The sequence below is a fragment of the Podarcis erhardii genome, assembly GCF_964252035.2.
Source record: "Podarcis erhardii genome assembly, chromosome: 13".
Taxonomy (NCBI): domain Eukaryota; kingdom Metazoa; phylum Chordata; class Lepidosauria; order Squamata; family Lacertidae; genus Podarcis; species Podarcis erhardii.
Window position 1 is genome coordinate 9,334,612 of NC_138502.1, and position 23,301 is coordinate 9,357,912.

General features: G+C 38.7%; 1 protein-coding gene and 1 long non-coding RNA gene across 2 annotated transcripts in view; one reads left to right on the top strand and one right to left on the bottom strand.

Moving 5' to 3' along the window:
- The window catches only part of LOC309328391 (uncharacterized protein), a gene marked incomplete at its 3' end in the record, with an annotated part of 40,048 nt that overhangs the window by 7,706 nt on the left and 9,041 nt on the right, over positions 1–23,301 (bottom strand). The window contains exon 5 of the mRNA XM_081838386.1: positions 15,843–16,730. Within this exon, the coding sequence (XP_081694512.1) occupies positions 15,843–16,730 (888 nt within the window). The remainder of the gene's footprint in view (positions 1–15,842; positions 16,731–23,301) is intronic.
- Positions 3,640–9,672, top strand: LOC309326660. The gene is made up of 3 exons (XR_014150338.1): positions 3,640–5,568; positions 7,669–7,769; positions 8,683–9,672. It is a non-coding gene; the product is annotated as an uncharacterized lncRNA (long non-coding RNA).

Sequence of the window (23,301 nt, forward strand, 5' to 3'; positions counted from 1 at the left end):
AACTCTTTCTGTGAATGCTGAACAGATCCCATTTTTGAAAAACATTGGTTCAATGGTATTCAAGAAACGTTCTCCAGCTTCATTAGCTGGAGTGATGAGCCCAACCCATTTCCATCCAAAATGCAGAAGCAGCTGGATAATTCCCTTGTACTGATGATCTTCATTAGGAGCCATGTGGTAAAAGGAAGGGAACTTAATTTGATCATTTGTGGATGTTTCAAATGCACCATATGAAATCTGAAAAAGGAAAAAGAGAACCATTCCAAAGGGATGGAAGAATTCAAATGAAACCTATTTATCTCCCATATCCCAAATTTACTGATATTTTGGAAAATATCCACCTCCCCTTATATAAAAAAATACAGACACAATTTTGCTCAATTTCTCATTTCTTGTGGAGAGCATTCTAGTTAGCATGTCCTGGGCTTAAATGAAAATATTATATGGACAATGGTGGAATTCCTCTGATCGGGAGGAATTTGCTCCGTGGAAATCAGGGTCTGGCCGCCACGGCGAAGGCGGAGACCCACAAAAAATCACAGGTGGGAGAAGCCTGTGAATGTGGGATTTGGCTGGCACCTTTTGCGCCTCCCCTACTCATGGGGAGACCCGGTTTCGGGGATCCAGAGCGACGTGGCATGAGCGGTGCAGTGCTTCGAATTGACTGTTTCTTTCCGGAGAGCGCTGACTTTTTCCTGTGGACAATTTGATCCTAAACAACTACCCGTGAGTAGAACAGAAAATTGGATTTTTAAATGTCTTAATTTGGCACCAAAACGGGGAGGTTTCAAATAGGAAGTCTGCCTTCCTTTTTTGTAAATAGATAGAAGTAAGAGCTTGCAAGCTAAAGTCTTGGAAAGTCCTCTGCAAAGGATTAAATTTCTATCGGCTAAAATCATTAAACCCCCCCTTGGAAGCAGGAGAAGAGGGGGGAAATTTTGGATCGCATAAGCCTGCAGGAGAGAGTGAAGAAAGTTAAATTACCACCGCTCTGAACCTGGAAACGGGCTGCTAGTAAGACTGACTGTGAATAAAACGTTTGTTGACAGCTAGTTAAATAAGAGAAATACATTGTTTCCATTGTCTCCTTCTGCGTTTAAAAAGGAGTAAAAGTAACTGAAAATTGAAACGAATTTTATTGCTTGAACTGTGCTTAGAAGGAATGATACAATTGTTTCCCACTAGAGGGAGCCTTTGAAACTGTTACAAGAGTTGAGCTGGTGGAATCTCCAACTGCAAGATAAAAAACCGTGAGAACCCCACTGGGTTGAACTTCACTGCATGTAATGCTTTGAAGGAAAATGTAATGAAAATGATATATAGATGGTACATGACCCCAGTTAAACTTGCCAAGATATACCATTTGTCTGATAATAAATGTTGGAAATGTAAAGAAAATGAAGGAACATTCTTTCACCTCTGGTGGACTTGCCCTAGGGTGAAGGCCTTCTGGGAAATGATATATAATGAGCTGAAAAAGGTATTTAAGTATACCTTCACCAAGAAACCAGAGGCCTTCCTTCTGGGCATTGTCGGCCAGAAGGTGTTAAAGAAGGACCGAACATTTTTCATGTATGCAACAACGGCAGCAAGGATACTCATCGCTAAGAATTGGAAGACTCAAGAACTACCCACGCTGGAAGAGTGGCAGATGCAACTGATGGACTATATGGAATTAGCCGAGATGACTGGCAGAATCCGAGACCTGGGAGAGGAGAGGGTCGAAGAAGATTGGAAGAAATTCAAGATTTACTTAAAAAAATATTGTAATTTGGTTGAATGCTAAGAAAGGATGCTAGATCATAAATAATTTTGTTCCACTAAATTAGTGAGAATTAAGATGATAAGTAAATTTGAGGAAAAATTATAAACCTTTTGGAGAATTTATAGATTATATTTAAATGAATGTGACATAAGAGTATAAACAAGATGATAAATTGCTGGCAAGAATTGGCAACGATGCAAATGGGAGCGGGAGGCGTGAGGAAGTCCAAAGATGTTATGAAAAGATGTTATGATATATGTTATACTGTTCTTTATTTTTGTACTTATGTTTGAAAAATTCAAATAAAATATTATATATTAAAAAAACAAACCGTGAGAACCAGGGATTGACCTTGGATCGGTTAAGAATGTCGACAGAAGAAGCCTTAGTGATTGCATTATGTAAGATAAGTGATTCATTGGAACAGCTCCACAAGAAGATGGATCTGATGACTGTCAAAATTGATAACGTGGGACAAAAAGTGACTAATTTGGGACAAAAAGTGAACATCTATACAGAAACTATTCAGGAATCGATACAAGAATCTACTTTGACATGGCAAACTGGGGAGAAGGTGAGGGAGAAAGTTGTTGTTGTTGAACCTAAAGTAATACAAGTGGAGAGGGAGAGAGCCCCAGCCTTACAGAGGCAATCTGATGACTATAAGTTGTTGCCTTCTAAGATTGAATTCAGAGAAAGTCAGATTTTGAGGATTGGAGCCCTGCTTGGACTGGAGAAGGAAAGTTGGATAGATCACCTCATGCAGGGATTTACTGACCTTTGGGACTTGGACCTGGGTCAGGAGGAGATTGGAGCTGTGGGGATTTTCAGATTTGGAGGGATTTTGAAACACGTCCTGAAATATCTTTTGGATTTTAGTTTTAACTACGGAGATTTGGCTGACCTGTCGAGAAGGAATAAAAACATTGCTAGGTCGGAGCTTCCCCGAGATCTACTCTTCAGTATCAAAGGAAGGAAATTAAGAACAAGATCAGCAGAAGACAAAGTAAAGTGCATGTATAAATATGAAGAAGACCTGCAGATGGGACTTGGGAAAGAGTTAAGAACCTTGGACAGAAGATCACCAGGTTGATGGACTATATGGAATTGACGGAAATGACTGGCAGAATCCGAGACCAGGGAGAAGAGACGGTGGAAGAAGATTGGAAAAAGTTTAAAGTCTATTTATAGAAATACTGTAAAATTAATGAGTGTCAGAAAAATGTTGGAATGAAATTATATGGCTTTAGTAGAAATGTTATAAGGAGTTAAGCATAAATAAGTATTATAGTATTAATGGAAAATAAGGTTAAAATAAGTTAAGATAATTATATGACAGAAAATAGAGAAAGATGGAAAGGAATTGCTGAAACAATTAATAGAAGTGGGATACAAAAAGGGAGGTGAGAGGAGGTCGATGAAACAAGGGAATGGAAGATAAGGCATTGAAATGGTATGATGTATGTTTTTAAATTGTTTTTGCTCTGTTTTGTTTAGTCTAATGTGTTAATATAGCGTTGTGTATTGTTTATATATTGTATTGTATTGTTTTTTCTTTCTTTTGCTTGTTTTTTTCTTTTCTTTTTCTTCTTTTTTGTAAGGTTTAAAAGTACAGTAATAAATATTATTTTTTTTAAAAAAATGAAAATATTATATGATTACAGTGGTACCTCGGGTTAAGAACTTAATTCATTCTGGAGGTCTGTTCTTAACCTGAAACTGTTCTTAACCTGAGGTACCACTTTAGCTAATGGGGCCTCCTGTTGCCACTGTGCTGCCATCGCACGATTTCTGTTCTTACCCTGAAGCAAAGTTCTTAACCCGAGGTACTATTTGGGGGTTAGTGGAGTCTGTAACCTGAAGCGTCTGTAACCTGAAGCGTCTGTAACCCGAGATACCACTGTATATGATTCCATTTGGATATCCCATTTACCAACATGGCACTTTTTAACCAATCTTCCCTTACCTGCATTAAGCACACAATCTTAGTAACCTTGTTCCTGTCATGCACATTGTTTGAGACTCTCATGCTATAACAATGCTATAACAACAACAAACCCATACATTTCAGTCCCTTTCACTTGTCCCTGTTATGCCACTCCATATTTATGAATCAATAGACTCCTACTGAATAGAGAGCTGAAGAGTGAATTACGGTGCAAAATCTCAATTTTCTCTTATACAGAATGTTCCTACCTGTGGAATTTTGTAAAGGCCCAAGATGTCTGCCATGCACAAGGTGACCTCAGAGCTCAGTCCCCCAATGACTCCTATTACATTTTCCTGGGAGCCACATTTGTAGTTGGGGACAAAGGTATGTGAGTTAAACAGCAGATCCAGAGTGGTGCGGTAGGTCATCTTAGAGTTATGGTAGCTGTCATAGATGTGGAACCCAAGAGTGACATTGGGCAAGACCTTGGGATTCTCATTGATCTCATCAATCGCAAACACCAGGGCAAGGATGTGCTGGTAGAATTTTGATAACACCCTGGGAATAAAGTGGCATTATTCCATGGGAAAATAAAATAGGGCACATAATCTAGATTTGAGAGATACAGCTTTCAGACTGTTAGGATATATAAAGGCTATATTCAAAGGTAGTAAAGTTAGTAATGAAGTAAGCTTTATTGGAAAGATGGGTGCTGTTTTGTTCCTTGTTTTGTTCCTTTAGAATGTTTGGATTGCTCTTTAGTCCAAATCTTTTTTTCCCTCAAACACATAGATTGTGAAGAAATCCATACAGAATGGGTCAAATTTTTTTTTTACTTTCAATTCATCTTCTGTATTTCTGACCATGTTGTTCCTTTTCTCTATACAGTTTCATCTAGAAACATGTGCTGTGCCATATGGCTATGCTACAGTTTTTGAAATTATTGCTATATCCCTTTGGTAGTAGCTTTCTCTGGAAATAAAAATGACAATAAAGCTGATGACAGCTGCCATTTTCAATGCGAAGTCTAAGTTTTTCGAGAGAATAAAGATACAGCAATGGGGAGTTACACATATTGTATTTCTACCAAGTATGCCTACTTGTGAACTAGCAATGATGGTTGTCAAAGGCTCTGATCCCATGTTTACAAAGCGCTTTGAATACATTCTTCATTAAACTTACCTCTGCTTCTTTCCAATAAGCTTTGGACACCGCCATTTTATTTTAATAAATATTCTTACCGCACTTCATGAAGGAAACACAGGCTGGCATTCACTTGCTATGAATCCTCACAAAACCCCCTAGGTTGTAGATGACCCAGAGAATGGAGATTTGAAACTGTATCTCCCTAGTGCTAGTCTGCCATGATAAATGACATGTGGGCAATGAAATAGGAGGGCAGAGGACTAGAACACAGGTGATGTAAGTTTCCATATGAACCAGATCAAACACATGTCAGGGAACATTAGCACACCAAACACATGGCAATGGCAGAGGCAAAGAGTGCTTACTCTTACAGCCACTATTGTGCTGAAAAACAGCAATATGGCAGAGCTTTTATGAGTAGTAAATGGGTATCTGTCATCTGGCCAAGTTAGCATTACTCTGACATCAGCCTGCTGTAACAATTTAGGGTGGCACTTTGGGGACAATATCACTCAGAGTCAGACAGTGTTTCATATCACAGTAGAGCAAGTCAAATGATATCCAGTGCACTCTCTGCTCCACCTTCCGCTCAGATGTGTGGGATGTTGGCATCCAAAATGCATATGTAAAGGGTTAATTTCAAGAGCTGCAGAACTCTGTGATGTCATACACTTTGTGGCAGTTTTGACAGTTATGGCACTGTATTTAATCTGCAACTGGGTATGGAGTTATCTGATCCCCAAGTCATCGGAAGGCAGCCCTGTATAGGGAAGTTTATAAATGTTTAATGTAATATTATGTTTTTATATATGCTGAAGGCCACTCAGAGTGGCAACCCAATGAGTTGGGTGGGGAATATATGGTAAAATTATTCTTATTATTATTGAATAGGACGTCCCTATTTTCATCAGAGAAATGTGGAAGGGAATGAGTCACTGAGTGCTTGAAAGAATGTTAATAGAAGAACAAATGGCAATTGACCAAGAGTAAGGAGAAAATAACTTGAACACCAACCCGTGTAAACATGCGTGCACTAGTCAAAGTTTATATGGGAGACTGGAAATCACATAATCTTACCTTATTCTTCTTTTATAAATCCAATTTGTTTATGAATAATTGAGTAACTAACAACATTATGTTTCGCTGCGAAGACCTTTCTGAACAGGGGGGAAGCAATCAATTAATAATGATACATGACATGAAATAATAGTTTTGCCTAGTGAAATTTATAGGTTCATTTTGTTGTATTTTAGCAGTCAGTCCTTATGCAAATTCAGGGCATTCTCCATTACCTCTTGGAGGAGCAAATTACACAGTTTAACTATTCAGTGTCTGCATAAGTAGGTTAATTTCCTTGTCTTGATTTTTTTCCACATTTAGCTTCATAGGATTTTCCCATGTTCAAGAATTATGAGAAAGGAGAAAAAAATTTCACCACACCATACATAATCTGGTGCACCTATATAATGTCACCCCTTGCTCACCTTTCTCTGAACTAAAAAGTCCCAAATGTTGTAACCTTTTTTCATAGACGAGTTGATCTGATCACTTTTTTCCTGCTTTTTCCGAACCATTTCAAGCTGTACAATAAATCTTTTTAGATACGGTGAGCAGAACTGCATACAATATTCCATAATTGGTATAATTGCATTATGATTTGTGTAGTTTTGTTTTTAGTTCCTTAAGGCTTTAGTGAGGATTCCTAGCATGGAATTTGCCATTTATACACTTTATATACACCAAGTCAGCATTTTCAATGAGCTATCCATTACTGTTCCAGTATCTCATTTGTGGTCAATCACCCCCAGTTTAAAAACCATAGATTTGTAAGTGAAATTAAGGCTTTTTTGCCCAAAGGTACATCACTTCACACATTGGATTGCATTTTTCATTTTACTGCCCTTATATCCCATTTCAAAAGACCTCTTCACAATCCATTTCTGTTTTAAACACCCTGAAAAATTTGGTTGCATCAGCAAACTTGTCACCCCCCCTTCTCCTTCTCTTACTCAATCTTCTCTTTGCAGAATTGGATCACTAAATCTTAAGGATTCCTAATGTCCAAGTGAGAGTTTAGATGTGGCTTGTATGCACAGATGTTTCTCATACAGTCTATCAAATCTTTCAAATTAATGCAGTTAATTAATTAATACAGTTTATTAACACAATTCTAAAACTACTCATTCAAAACAAAGTATATTTCAGTCAAGTATAAAATGTAAAGATAAATCCTAATAAAATCCTATTAAGGACTATTTACTTACAGTGGGTTATTAATGAAGGCTTCAGCGGGGTGTATATTAAATAAAACATTTGGGAAGACGTAGTGGATATGAGATGCAATCCCACCAATGACAGGGTCACCTGGCTCATACCACTCATGTGGAATAGGTACAGGATTAGTTGTGGTAAAATGAGCACTATGCACTTGGCACACCATGTTGGGGAAGAGCCAGAGAAGCAGCAGCAAGGTTCTACACATGGACTCTTCTTGGCCTCTCTACAATATCATTATTATCATCAGCAGCCTGATTTGAACAGCATCGATCTGGAGGCAGCAGACTCTGCCAGTTCAGTGCTTAAAGGGACATGCATGCATCTTATCATTAAACCCTGTCACAAAGACCTGCCTTGAATGGTAAATAAGATGAAGTGATTTGAAGTATTGCCTATACAATCACAGAGCCTGGCTTCTCTCTTCTGCATTATTCTAACTGTCTATGAAAACTTTCATGCTTGCTTGCTGATTCTCCCCCACTCGACATTTTGCCTTCTGGAGCATTGGCAAGGTGTCTTAATTATTGTAATTTTAATAATTACAGGGGAGACAATCACTTCTTGCCATTTTTAAGGACTCCATGGTGCATCATCCTTAGCAGATCTGTCAAGTAAACATTTGTTGCCTCAGACAATTGTCAATTACGAAGGGTAAGTTTTAACTAGTTTGCCAGATAAATCATTCAGATCAGATGCCAGCCTTGCAAATTGGCACAGGGTTAGCAGCATAGTGTGAGGAGCCAAAGTCACAGCTCCTCCTAAAATATGCACCTGGGTCCATCATTCTTTAATTGAACATATGACCTCCTGTGAATCCTCACAAACCCAAAATTATATATGGGAAAATGAACTTCAAGGAGAAAGCAGTGACTCTATAATCCTAAACAGAAAAGCAAAACTGATGAAAAAGGGTTGATATCCAATTGCATCCATTTATAAATGGGACAAACTTCTACGAGTGGAGAAGAAAGTGCAAAAGAGCTTTTACACAGTGGTACCACATATGGTTCATGCGCAGAGGGTCTGACACTCAATACATAACATCTCCAGGTATCGCTGGAAGAGACCCCAGTCTGAAACCTTATAAAGCTGATGTCCATTATTGTAGACAATATGGTAGTAGTAGTGAATTGGTTCAGTATAATCTAGCTTCCAATGTTCCTATGTTCGCTTCCTTCTCCTCCCTCTGCATCTTCCCATAGGAGGGTACCCATGGTGTGCAGGAGAAGCAAAGGAAGGTGAAACGAGGGGTGAGGGGAAGAGAGACTTTCTGCTAGCTATCAGGCAATGGCTTTTCCCACCTGCCTTGCCCCACCCTTCAGCCCTAGGAGCCTTTCACAGACCATGACTTTAGGAACAGCGGAAGCAGGCTTTCAGTCATTTGATATTGCATAGCACCCATAGTTTCATTCCTTCACACAGCCCCTATTCATTAACACCTCTATTATGAGGGGTCATGCTTGACCTACATTTTGTGTTTGTAACTGGATAAGAAGTTGGCCTAATCTGAAGTGTACCCTGGGTAATCACCTCCTTTGCCTATTTCTTTTCCAATCCCCTCTAGGAAGTTGCTGTGTGACAAGGGCCATAATAATTAAATGACTGAAAAAGCTGAGTTGCAATGATGATGATAATGAAATAAATTAGCAATGGAAACATCACTGAATGCAGATTTCAGAACTTGACTTTGTCCAAATCTCTTGAGAGAGCATTCCTCAGTCAAATATTGATAGCTGAAGGTGGGATGAGTAGAACAATAGCCGGTCATGTTGGGTGTCCTGACTAGCCAGGAAACAAGATGTACAAAACTTCCTTAAGGTAGGAAATCCATTCAGGAGAATTCTCTTTAAGAAACCCTCCCTTGACTGCAATCTGTCATGTACAAAAGACTCACATATTAGTGCCACCTATGCATCAGCAGCCCACTTCATTGTATCACTTATACACACCCTCTTCTGGTACTCTTACCGTAAGCCCAGCACCCTTCCACACATCTTCCTGCTACTCTCTGAGCAACATTTGTACTGCACTGGATAGCGTACCTAGGGGCTTGGTAGGGATTCAGTTGCCTGTCCGTGTGAAGCCCAGATATATCATTAAGAACTATAATAGCTTCAGGCATAGAATTTCTGGTCCTGGGTCCATCAAATAGACCTATGCCCATGCAGCTGCAGCAGTGGCTTTAGTCAGTATTTTGATTGTTACTCACTATCTTCTTGGGAGCAGATCGGGCCCAAGATCTTTTGGCACCTAATGTAAGCCACAAAAGGGAATTCCCATCCTCTCCAGGGAAGAAGGAGTTAGTAAATATCTACAATAGGAAGAAATGGGGAATAAAGATCTACACTGGAAGCAGCTGCCCTTGTAGATCTTGCTGTCAGAGGTAGTTGCCTCACCTTGTCTCATGGGAGGGCCAGCCCTGCTTGGGAATCATACAACACACAGTTATGCTGTATCTATTTATCTTCCCCATGTAGTGTAGGAACTTATTAATATGAGTCTGAATGTGTGAGGATATTATTTTAAATGTACCCATGGTTCTATATCTTCTACGCAATGCAAATCAATCTATTGTTAAAAGATAAACCAACTCTCTGGGGAACAGTCCAGTCTGTGAGAGGTCATTTCTGGGCATAAGGTAATTTGGGTCAATTCTCAGAGCTGTGCCCAGTTGACTCCAGCAAAATATCTCACAAGGGAGTGTGTTTTAGGGGTTAGGTAGGTTGTGGACACACATGGGGATTCCAATTTACATTTGTAATACCTCATGTTCCTAGATTGATACCAAGAACATATGTGAAACTACAAACACATCTCTCATTTACATATCTATCACTTACTCTCTTTTGTTGCATTCAAGCCTCCCAAATATAACATAGCTTTCTTATTTAGATTCTTAAATAATTTATATATCACTTAGTCAAAAAAACCCCAACAACTCTAATACTAATACTCTCTATTCTTCATTCATATTCCAGTTTACATTTGTAATACCTCATGCTCCTAGATTGATACCAACAACTTAAGTGAAACTACAAACTTATCTGTCATTTACATATTTCTCCCTATCAGATGCTCTCTATTGATGATTTCAGGCCACACTAAGATAACATAGTTTTTTTATTTAGCTTCTTAAATAATTTGTATATCACATAGTCAAAATAAATTACTCTAATACTTATCCTCTAGTCTTTGTTCATACAGTGGTGCCTCGCAAGACGAAAAGAATCCGTTCCGCGAGTCTCTTCGTCTTGCGGTTTTTTCGTCTTGCGAAGCAAGCCCATTAGTGGCTTAGCAGATTAGCGCTATTAGCGGCTTAGTGGATCAGCTGATAAGCGGCTTAGCGGATCAGCTGATAAGCGGATTAGTGGTTTAGCGGCTTAGAAAAAGGGGGGGGAGGGGAAAAAACCCGCAGGAACTCGCAAGACATTTTCGTCTTGCGAAGCAAGCCCATAGGAAATTCATTTTGCGAAGCGCCTCCAAGACGGAAAACCCTTTCGTCTAGTGGGTTTTCCATCTTGCGAGGCATTTGTCTTGCGGGGCACCACTGTATTAGCTGTCTAATCAGAATAGCTAGAGAGAATAGCTATATGTTGATGTTTCTCTTTCAATTTCAGAGTTTCATTGTCTTCAGTTGAAGTTCAGAAGGTAATGTGAACATTTGCCTCATTTGGTCTGAATGGCCTCTTAAAATAACAAACAACAAGTTTGCAACCCAGAAACAGAGCACAAAATAGATGAAATAGTTTCATTTGGTCACTTTGTTCTCCTTCAGTCACATTTTTGCTGAAATGGTTTTATTTGGTCACAATCAGGGCTTCTTTTCAGCCGAAACTCATATCACTGGAACTCATTTTTGACATCTCTCAGGTGGGTGCTGTTGCCATTCTAAGAGAATGAGTGAGATGTTCATTGTGAGTTCCAGCACCCATTTTCCTATTTTTTTATGTTTCAGTGTTGAAAACTAAGAACAATCATGGAAGCACAAATTTTTAAATTATTTATATCTTTCTTTGTATTAAATGCTCTCTGGTGTTCAGGTCAGGCCTCACTACAATAATGTAGCATTTGGGGGAAAAGATGCAAGCCAGTAATCCAGCACTAGAAGCCAAGATCGAGAAGATCTCCACAGCCACCATGTATTTTCCTCTGGTGCTGAGGTAGGTTGGAATGAAGGAGAGCCAAACACTGCAGAAGACCAGCATGCTGAAGGTGATGAACTTGGCTTCGTTGAAACTGTCAGGCAACTTCCTGGCTAGGAAAGCCACAGTGAAGCTGACAGTAGCCAGAAAGACCATGTAGCTCAAAACACAGTAGAACATGTGAACGGACCCTTCATTACATAAGAAAATAATTTCTTCACTCACTGATTGCATGTCCAAATCTGGAAAAGGGGGGAAAGTTGCTAACCAAAGAACACAGAGCCCTACTTGAACAATGGAGCCGGAGAGGACAATGGAATAAGCCATTTTTTTGCCTACCCACTTCCTGATTGTGGATCCTGGCTTGGTAGCCATGAATGCCAAAACCACTGATATGGTTTTGGCCAAGATGCTAGAGAGGGCCACAGAGAAGACAATGCCAAAACTTGTTTGTCGGAGTGGGCAGGTTGCCTCCTTAGGTGTTCCAATGAACATCAAGGAGCAGAGGAAACACAAGAGGAGGGACACAAGGAGAATGTAAGTGAGGCTTCTGTTGTTGGCTTTGACGATGGCAGTGTCCCGGTGTTTAATGAAGATGCCAAACACTAGAACTGTGATCAGAGACAACAGTAGTGCCGAGGAAGTTGAAATGATGGCCAAAGTTTCATCAAAGCCCAGAAAGTTTGGTATTTTAGGAATGCAATTATCCTGGTCTTTGTTTGGATACTTATTTGGTGGGCAACTGATACAAGTTTCCATGTCTGAAAAGACAAAATGAAATTACGAAGAAAATTCTTTTAAAAATTTGTCATCAGGAGTTCCCCTTGTTTAATTTTCTTTAGCAGGGTAGCTTTAAAACCTCTAGCCCAAATATGGAATTTCTACACAGAAGACATCTCTGTTTTAGTGTTCCTTCTCCTCTTTTTTTTAGAAATCAATGTAAAATGCAGTACGTTCTTTTGTAAAAACATTTTCTTTACGATGTTTCAAAGATTAAGCAATTATCTGACTTTTAGAAGACATCTGAAGGCAGCCCTGTTTAAGGAGGTGTTTAATGTTTGAAGTTTTATTCAGCTTTTAGTCCTCTGTTGGGAGCCTCCAGGAGTGGCTAGGGAAACCAGGTCAGATGGGTGGAGTATAAATAATAAAATTATTATTATTATTTATTATATTGTAAACAACAATAATAACAATATAGAAATCCATTACTTAATCCTCCCCACAGCAGAATTTTAATGACAACAAAATTTTAAGGCTCTTAGAGTTGGCTAAATAAATTGTGCATTTTGGTCTATCTTAACATGACATTTCTCACCCTTTTCATTTGAGTACATCCCACTGGGACATGGATCACAATCATAGCAACAAAATTTACTTGTTTCCTTTTTTTTCTTCCCGTAACCAGGGTGGCAGTTGTCATTACATACTGAAAGGGGTGGCACCTATCCAAAATATGGGAAGAATTTAGTTTTTTAAAAAATGATTTGGAGATTTAATCTTATATCAGGGGATGTATAAGCAATAGGAGAACCAATAATGCGAAACATATGGTCCATATATGCACAGGTGGCACATACAATGGGATAAAAAGCAGCCACATAGCATCAAGTGAATGCACTGCACTGCTGTCTGAAGGTTGTGTTGGACAGGATGGTGGCTGAATCATTATGCGTCCAAAGTTCTTTGGTTGAGTGGTTTCTGTCTCTCTGAAGGGATTGGACTCACTGTGAAGGAATATGTTTGTATTTTGGAAGTACTTTGAGATTCCAACTCATCACTAGGGTCTTAAGTGGCTTCTGGGGCTGGGGGCTGCTTATGCCCATCTTAGGTTTATCCACTAGCTGCAGCTATGTCTAGCATCATGCAAACTCCAGAAGATTATAATGTTCATTTTAAGCCCAAGCAATGCTGTAACAAGCTTAGCATTATATCAGATTCCACTAACTGGATCTTCCTCTGGGACCTCACATAAAAGAATGGCTGACAACAGTATCTGATACCCATTGGTCCTTAATGTGAGATGTCTTCCGTGCATGTTGCTCTTTTTCGTACTGTGGATTATATGTTTATTTAGTCTTAGACCTTACAGTATTCCTTAAAGGACATTGCTTACTCCCTGGTGGCTTACAAATAAACAATATTAGCAATTTCCCTATCCTATACAATATAATATAATATCACATACAAAGCAAATTGTGATTAAAATCACCTGGGCAACAAGTAGGTTCTCTTAAACTAACATGCTAGCAGGTTCCCACAAATAAAGCCAATCATTCAAATAGAGATTCTCTTCATTCAAATACTATCCATTTATATATGAATTTCCTCTCCATAAACCCTACTTTTCTGTCCGAGGAAATTTCACATTTAATCAGGTGCTAAGTGAAAAAAGCCTCCTTGTTTTCATTGCATCCCATTTTATCTAGATAACTATGAATGTTGGCATTTGAGAAATTTATTTCCTCACCTGAGTCAAGTCCCTGTGCCATTTAATTTGTCCATCATTAATGGTGAACTCTTTGCCTCGAGGGGCCTGAGGATCCAGTCTTCCCACTTTGACCCTGATGTAGGATCTATTTGGAAAAGTGATCAAATTTGTAATATCATAACCAGCTGCTAATTCTCCACGTTCATTTAATGTAATTTCTTCATCAACAGAGTTGTTGAATGAGATCTTCTGTAGGAATGAGTGGAGCTAGGTGGAAAGAGAATCAAAAGGTCTATGAAGTATGAAAACATTCTGATTAAGATTGTTGAATACCTTTCCTAGATGCATTCAATATCTTTATAATAAGGGGTTATAAAGTTTTAATTCAAAGTATAGTTTATGACAGTGTAGAATTGGTAGAACCATGCTTGTATTCTGAAAATGAAGGAATTTATACCACACACACCACATATGGAGCAAAAGTTACATGCTGTCATGTCAAAAGACTTCCTTTATGCCCCTTTTCCATTTCCCTTTTTAATCAGTATTGTATGATGATATGTTCTTGCATAATTGGGACCGGTCAGGAACATATTAGAATCTTTGCAATTGCTTCTCCTTGCCAATATCTCACCTCTAAGAGGAAGATGGTCTAAGGATCATATCTGGAGTGGACATGACAACTGAGGGGTTTTAAAAACTTAATGTTATGACAAAACCTCCCAGTGATCTATGTTCTGCTTAAGGAGCATAGCCTGCAACTCAGTAGGAATCTTCTTTTAGATTTGAAGAGGCCATTCAAAAGTCTCCATTACAGAAATCAGGAAGGATTTGTTGAAGGAAATTCTTTGTAAGCAGGCATTTCTGTCACTTCCTGCTAAATCAAATGACTGATGTCTCATTTTAGGCACACCATTGCTATTCTAACCTATCGCTTGTGCACATCAAAAAGTGGATAAAAGAAGTTTGTTCAGAAGACTCCATTGGAAGTGTTAAGTCTGGTGATAAATTGTTAAACTTAGCATGAAAAGCATCTCTTTGCTGATCTGTATTACATGACATTTTAGAAGCAATTTTTCATAGGTTTTGAACAATCTCTCTGGATGACAATAATTAAGCCCACTATTCTTGAGACTCTTGAGAGTCCCATGGACTGCAAGAAGATCAAACCTCTCCATTCTTAAGGAAATCAGCCCTGAGTGCTCACTGGAAGGACAGATCCTGAAGCTGAGGTTCCAATATTTTGGCCACCTCATGAGAAGGGAAGACTCCCTGGAAAAGACCCTGATGTTGGGAAAGACTGAGAGCAGAAGGAGAAGGGGACAACAGAGGACAAGATGATTGGACAGTGTTCTTGAAGCTACGGACATGAGTTTGACCAAACTGCGGAAGGCAGTGGAAGACAGGAGTGCCTGGAGTGCTCTGGTCCATGGGGTCCTGAAGAGTCAGACACAACTAAACGACTAAACAACAACAACAAACCAATTTATTGAGAAGCTGCAGTTTGTTATTCTATGATGCGCCTCCTACCCTATATTACTTTTTTAAAAAAGGTATATTGGGACCTTAGAGATACTTTTTCAATATTGACAGTTTGAATAATTAGTTATATCTAGTGCAATGCCAAACGGGTCTACTGCCTCATTTCACCAATGGCTTCCTTCTCCTCTGCAAATTAAGAGTTGATTTTTCTGATGCTTTTGCTGGTGTTGGCAGCACAGAGAAGGTTTTTCAAAGTTTGTATGGGTGAGTCAGAAAGTCAAAGTCAAAGAGGGAAGGGAATTGCCTATATTATTTCTTATCCTTACTTAACATCACAAGGTGGCCAAGTGGAGAATGTGTTTGATTTTAATTTGCTTTCTCTTTTTAGCTTATGACATCCCTATACTTTGCTAGACCAGTGCATACAATCAAAAAGTAGGGAAAGGAAAAAGAAGACAGGCACACCTTCCTAGCAAATATATTTAAACAATTATGCCGCATCTAACCAAACTTGGTTTGGATTTCTGTTACTACCCACCCCATGGTTACTATGCACCACAAAGCTATAAAAATTGTTTAACTAAATGTCATTTGAAATTTTGGAAAACACTACTTCCAGGACACAATAGAGAAAACCTTCTAAACCAAACATTTTTTGACAGCAAACACTACCTTCCAAGGCTCTATATTCTGAGGAGATCGTCTGCCTGCAGCCTCCATTCTTCTGTGGTTGGATGTACGCAAGTGCCTATGTAAGGCATGTGCCAAAGCAGAGACAGCATTATAGATACAGTAGCTGTGGCTGGTCATGCACATTTCAAAAAATGATGCAGGAAGGCTCTCCAACATTTCCTCTCCAGTACAATGCTTAGCTTTGTATGTTGACTTAGCAGAGTCTGCAAATGAACAATCAAACGCTTGTTCCCAGAAACATGTGATAAAGCCATTTCCCTCTTCCCAGGAAGGATTTACATTCTGCAGAAAGTATCGGAAGTCATGAATTTCCTTGGAATGAATTGCAAAGGAGATAGCACCATGGAACATTTGTATATTAACATCAATCAGTTTCTGAAGAACGTATACTATGAAATCAATTTGAGCTGTGGTAATCCATACCTTTCCTTCAGGTAAGTTCTTTTTGGACTGGGAAAGTATGAACTCAGTTAACTTCATTATAGTTAGAGCAGTTGACAACCATATAATAGATGCACTTTCTCCATATATAACAACTGCATTTGCTTTGCTTCTGATGAAAGTTGGGGACAAAATCTTTGTATCATCCACCATATGAAGTATGTTATCTTTGAAACGCACATGGTGTTCAACTCTTTCTGTGAATGCTGAACAGATCCCATTTTTGAAAAACATTGGCTCAATAGCATTCAAGAAACGTTCTCCAGCTTCATTAGCTGGAGTGATGAGCCCAACCCATTTCCATCCAAAATGCAGAAGCAACTGGATAATTCCTTGATACTGAAGAGCTTCATTAGGAGCCATGTGATAAAAGGAAGGGAACTTAATGTGATCATTCATGGATGCTTCAAATGAACCATATGAAATCTGAAGAATAAAAAAGAGAACCATTCCAAATGGATGGAAGAATTCATAACAAGCATATTTATCCCACATGTCCCAAATTTACTGATCTTGCTCAATTTCCCATTTCATATGGAGAGCATTTCTAGTTAACATGTCCTGATCTTATATGATCCACTGATAATATTTTCCCAGGATCATATATGATTCCATCTGGTTGCCCCATTTACCACCTTAGCAGCTTTGAATCAATCTTCCCTGATATGCATTAAGCACACACCCTTAGTAACCTATCCCCTCTCATGCACATTGTTAGAGACCCCCATGCTATAACAACAAACCCATACATTTCAGTCCTTTTCAATTGTCCCTGTTATACCACTCCAAATTTATGAATCAATAGACTCCTACTGGAAAGAGAGCTGAAGAGTGAATTATAGTGTGAAATCTCAATTTTCTCTTACCCAGAATATTCCTACCTGTGGAATTTTGTAAAGACCCAAGATGTCTGCCATGCACAAGGTGACCTCAGAGCTCAGTCCTCCAATGACTCCTATTATATTTTCCTGGGAGCCACATTTGTAGTTGGGGACAAAGGTATGTGAGTTAAACAGCAGATCCAGAGTGGTGCGGTAGGTCATCTTAGAGTTACAGTAGCTGTCATAGATGTGGAACCCAAGAGTGACATTGGGCAAGACCTTGGGATTCCCATTGATCTCATCAATCGCAAACACCAGGGCAAGGATGTGCTGGAAGAACTTTGATAACACTCTGTGAATAAAGTGGCATTATTCCATGGGAAAATACAATAGGGCACATAATCTAGTTTTGAGAGGTACAACTTTCAAACTATTGTGATATATAAGGACTATAAGGAAAGGCAGGAAAGTTAGTCATGAAGTAAGTATTATTGGAAAGATGGGTCTTGTTTTGTTCCTTTAGAATGTCTGGATTCCTCTTTAGCCCAAATCTGGTTTTTTAATTCCTCAAACACATAGATTCTGAAGAGACCTATACAGAATGGGTCAGAAATTTTCTTGAATTTAACTTCATTTTTTGCATTTCTGACCATGTTGTTCCTTCTCTGTATTCAGTTTCATCTACAAACATGTGCTTTGCCATATGGTTATGCTACAGTTTTTGAAATTATTGCTGTATCCCTTTGGCAGTAGCTTTCTCTGGAAATGGAAATTTGCATTAAATGATAATAAAGCTCATGATAGCGTCCATTTTAAATGCAAGTATCAGGTTTTCAAGAGAATAAAGATACAGCAATGGATAGTTTCACATATATTTCTACCAAGTATGCCTGCTTGCAAGCTAGCAATGATGGTTGTGAAAGGCTCTGATCCCATGTTTACAAAATCCTTTGGAACCATTCTCCATTACTAACTTACCTCTGATTCTTTCCAATGAAAAAGGACACAAGCAATTGACCCCCCCCAAAAAAAAAATTCATCAAGGCTTTCACTCGCTATGAATCCTCATAACACCCCCTAGGCTATAGGTGACCCACAGTTTTATCTATGTAAGAAGTTTTAGCTATTTAAGTCTCACCTACCTGCATTGTACACTTTTTATCTGCAACTGCAAGTACACTAAGTAAAAGTTATTGGTTTTTTAAACTTTAAAAGAGAATGTCTTGCATAGTTTTTATAGGAGAAAAAAGAGAACTCATTAAAGGATCAAACGACCCAAGGCTGACTTCTGCACACTCTGGAAATGGGAACTAGAGTCTAATTCCCACAAGACGTGCATCTGGCAACATCACTATGTAGCTTTCGGCAAATACTGAAGAGGCAACTCCAGACTCTCCAAGTGTCCCTATTTTCCACGGAAGTCCCTGATAAAGAGACGCCATCCTGGTTTATGGTTGGATCCCGAAATTTCCCAGTTTTCCTTAGGAGGTCCCTACTTTTATTGGAGAAATGTTGGGGGGGGGGATATGGAGTTATCTGACCCCCAAGTCATCTGAAGGCAGCCCTGTATATGGAAGTTTTTAAATGTTTAATGTAATATTATGTTTTTATATATGTTGGAAGCCACCCAGAGTAGCAACCCAATGAGTTGGGTGGGAAATAAATAGTCAAATTCTTCTTCTTCTTATTGAATAGGATGTCACTATTTTCATCAGAGAAATGTGGAAGGGACTGAGTCACTGAGTGCTTGAAAGAATGTTAATAGAAGAACAAATGGCAATTGAGCAAGAGAAAGTAGAAAATAATTTGAACACCAAAACTTGTACTAGTCAAAGTTTATATTGGAGACTGGAAATCACATAATTTTATCTTATTCTTCTTTTATAAACCCACTTCATTTATGAATAACTGAGTAACTAATACCAACATTATGTTTTGTGCGAAGACCTTTCTGAATACGGGGGAAGCAATCAATTAATAATGATACATGACATGAAATAATAGTTTTGCCTAGTGAAATTTATAGGTTCATTTTGTTGTATTTTAGCAGCCAGTCCTTATGCAAATTCAGGACATTCTCCATTACCTCTTGGGGGAGCAAATTCCACAGTTTAACTATTTAGTGTGTGCATAAGTAGGTTCTTTTGCCACATTTAGCTTCATAGGATTTTCCCATGTTCAAGAATTATGAGAGACGAGAAAAAAAATTCTCTATCCACTTTCACCACACCATATATAACTTGGTGCACCTATATAATGTCACCCCTTGCTCACCTTTCTCTGAACTAAAAAGTCCCAAATGTTGTAACCTTTTCTCATAGGCGAGTTGATCTGATCACTTTCCCCCTGCTTCTTCTGAACCATTTCAAGATGTGCATTATATCTTTTTAGATACAGCGAGCAAAACTGTACACAATATTCCATAATTGGTTTAATAGCATTATGATTTGGGTTGTTTTGTTTTTAGTTCTTTAAGGCTTAAGTGAGGATTCCTAGCATGGAATTTGCCATCTGCAAAGCTTCTATACAGCAAGTCAGCATTTTCAATGAGCAGCCAGTATCTCATTTGTGGTCAATCACCCCCAGTTTAAAAACCATAGATTTGTAAGTGAAATTAAGGCTTTTTTGCCCAAAGGTACATCACTTCACTCATTGGACTGCACATTGGATTTGTCATTTTGCTGCCCATATATCCCATTGTGAAAGATCTGTTTGGAGCTCTTCACAATCCATTTCTGTTTTAAACACCCTGAAAAATTTGGTCGCATCAGCAAACTTGCCTGCTTCGTTGTCGTTTTTTTGCCGCCACCCCTTCTCTTACTCAATTTTCTCTTTGCAGAATTGAATCACTAAATCTTAAGGATTCCTAATGTCCAAGTGGGAGTTTAGACGTGGCTTGTATGCACAGACGTTTCTCATACAGTCTATCAAATCTTTCAAATTAATACAGTCAATTGATTAATACAGTTTATTAATACAATTTTAAAACTACTCATTCAAAGCAAAGTATATTTCAGTCAAATATTGATATTTAACAAATGTATAAAATCATATTAAGTACTATTTACTTACAGTGGGTTGTTAATCAAGGCTTCAGAGGGGTGTTTATTGAATAAAACATTGGGGAAGACGTAGCGGATATGAGATGCAATCCCACCAATGACAGGGTCACCTGGCTCATACCACTCATGTGGAATAGGTACAGGGTTGGCTGTGGTAAAATGAGCACTATGCACTTGGCACACCATGTTGGGGAAGAGCAGGAGAAGCAGCAGCAGCAAGGTTCTACACATGGACTCTTCTTGGCCTCTCTACAATATCATTATTATCAGCAGCCTGGTTTGAACAGCATCGATCTGGAGGCAGCAGACTCTGCCAGTTCAGTGCTTAAAGAGACATGCATGCATCTTATCATTAAACACTGTTGCAAAGACCGGCCTTGAATGGTAAATAAGATGAAGTGATTTGAAATTTTGCCTATACAATCACAGAGCCTTCTCTCTTCTGCATTCTTCTAACTGTCTATGAAACCTTTCAGGCTTGCTTGCTGATTCTCCCCCACCTGACATTTAGCCTTCTGGAGCATTGGCAAGGTGACTTAATTATTGTAATTTTAATAATTACAGGGGAGACAATCACTTGCAATTTTTTACAGACTCCATGGCGCATCATCTTTGGCAGAACTGTCAAGTAAATATATTTATCACCTCATGGAATTATAGCTTAGGAAGAACATGACTTTGCTTGTTTTTTGTTGTTGTTTTTTTGTATGCAACCATGTCATTGAGAAGTGAGAAAATGGAGGGGTGGTAGATACTGCTTCTTGTGCCTTGGTGGGTACCTTGTCATCAAGGTGTTGATGGAAGCAACATGATAACTTTCTATTTGTGTGAGCAGCAAGTTCTCACCAAGAACAATGGCTTCTGGGTACCTAGGACAATTGTATGAATGTAATGGGGGAGGGGAACTGGATAATTTTGGGGAGGGGATGTCTTTCCAATTCACACCGGGTTCCCTTTGATCCTTCGTTTGACCCATCACCCAGCCTATCACTTCACGGGAAATTAGCTTATATTAATCAGCTGCTGATTCAGGGGATTAGTGATGTCTAGTACATAGTTTGGCATCCCAAACCCTAATTAAATTCTGACACTTGCTGGGTCCAGAATTTATAGTGGCCTGGCAAACAACAAGCTCTATATAGCTTCATAAAAATAAATAATAAGTTTTTGTTTCCATCTCAAAGTTTTATTTTTTTAAAATAAATATTTATTAAAGTTTTTGAATACAAATAGACAAATAATAAACAATCTTACTTCCAACATAACATAGTTTCATCAATTCTTTGGACTCCCTCACGTCTCCCGCTCCCATTTACATCGTAAAAGGTTTTTTCAAGCAAATTATCAACTTGTTTGCAATCTTATATCCACTCATTTAAATATAATCTAGCAATTCTCCAAAAAATTTATGTTTTCTTTAATCTCACTTATCATCAAATTCAAATCTAGTTTAGTGGTGGCCAATTTTTTATAATCTAGCATCCTTCTTAACATTCAACCAAGTAACAATATTTTTGTAAATACATCTTAAATTTCTTCCAATCTTCTTCAATCCTCTCTTCTCCCAGGTCTCGGATTCTGCCAGTCATCTCGGCCAGTTGCATATAGTCCATCAGCTGCATCTGCCACTCTTCCAGTGTGGGTAGATCTTGAGTTTTCCAGTTTTTAGCAATGAGTATCCTTGCTGCCGTTGTTGCATACATAAAAAATGTTCGATCCTTCTTTAACACCTTCTGGCCGACAATACCCAGGAGGAAGGCCTCTGGTTTCTTAGTGAAGGTATACTTAAATACCTTTTTCAGTTCATTATATATCATTTCCCAGAAGGCCTTCACCTTAGGGCATGTCCACCAGAGGTGAAAGAATGTTCCTTCACTTTCTTTACATTTCCAACATTTATTATCAGACGAATGGTATATTTTGGCAAGTTTAACTGGGGTCATGTACCATCTATATATCATTTTCATTACATTTTCCTTCAGAGCATTACATGCGGTGAAGTTCAGCCCAGTGGTCCACAACCTTTCCCAGTCCTCAAACATGATGTTGTGCCCAATGTCCTGTGCCCACTTTATCATAGCCGATTTAACCATTTCGTCTTGTGTATTCCATTTTAACAGCAAGTTATACATTATAGATAATACCTTAGTCTTTGGTTCTAACAATTCTGTTTCTAATTTCGATTTCTCCACCTGGAACCCTAACTTTTTGTTGTTTCCATCTCAAAGTTTCAGTTTCTTCAGTTGAACTTTGGATCCGCTTTTCAACTGTTTTTCACATTTGGTCAGAACAGATTCTTTAAAGAAGAGGCAACCATTGTGCAACCCAGAAATAAAAGATTTTTTATTACATAAATAAGATGTTCACCATTTAATCCTAAATTGCTGAAATAGTTTCATTTGACCACATTTTCTAATTGATTTACATATGTTGATATTTTGATGTAGAATACAAAGAAGATGTATGAACCCAGAAAGTCTTCTGTTTATAACTTTCTTTGTATTAGATGCTACTTGTGGAGGATTGAATGACATGGCCTTTGATGATGTTAAATCAAAGTCAATTTAGATTTTAGTGAAGTTGCCTGTCAGTGTGAAGCCCAGATATATCATTCAGAACTACAATAGCTTCAGGCATAGAATTCCTGGATCCTGGATCCTGGGTCCAGCACATCCTTATGCCCACACAGCTGCAGCAGTTGCTCTAGTCATTGGTTGGATAGGTACAGGTAAACTCTGCATCAATCACTATCTTCTTGGGAGCAGAGCTGGCCCAGAACACTTTGGTGCCTGAGGTAAGCCACAAAATGGCACCTCCATCCTCTCCAGGGAAGAAGGAATGAGTGAATGTCTCCATCAGGAACAAGTGGGGAATAAAAATCAACATTGGGATCTGCTGCCCCTGTGGATCTTGCCACCAGCGATGGTTGCCTCACCTTTCCTCATGGGAGGGCCAACCCTGCTTGGGAATCATACAACACACTGTTATCCTCAATCCCTTTATCTTCCCCTTGTAGTGTAGGAACTTATTACTTTGAGTTTGAATGCACGAGGATATTACTTTAATTGCACCCATGGTTCTACATATTTTGAACTATGCTAATCAATCTATTGT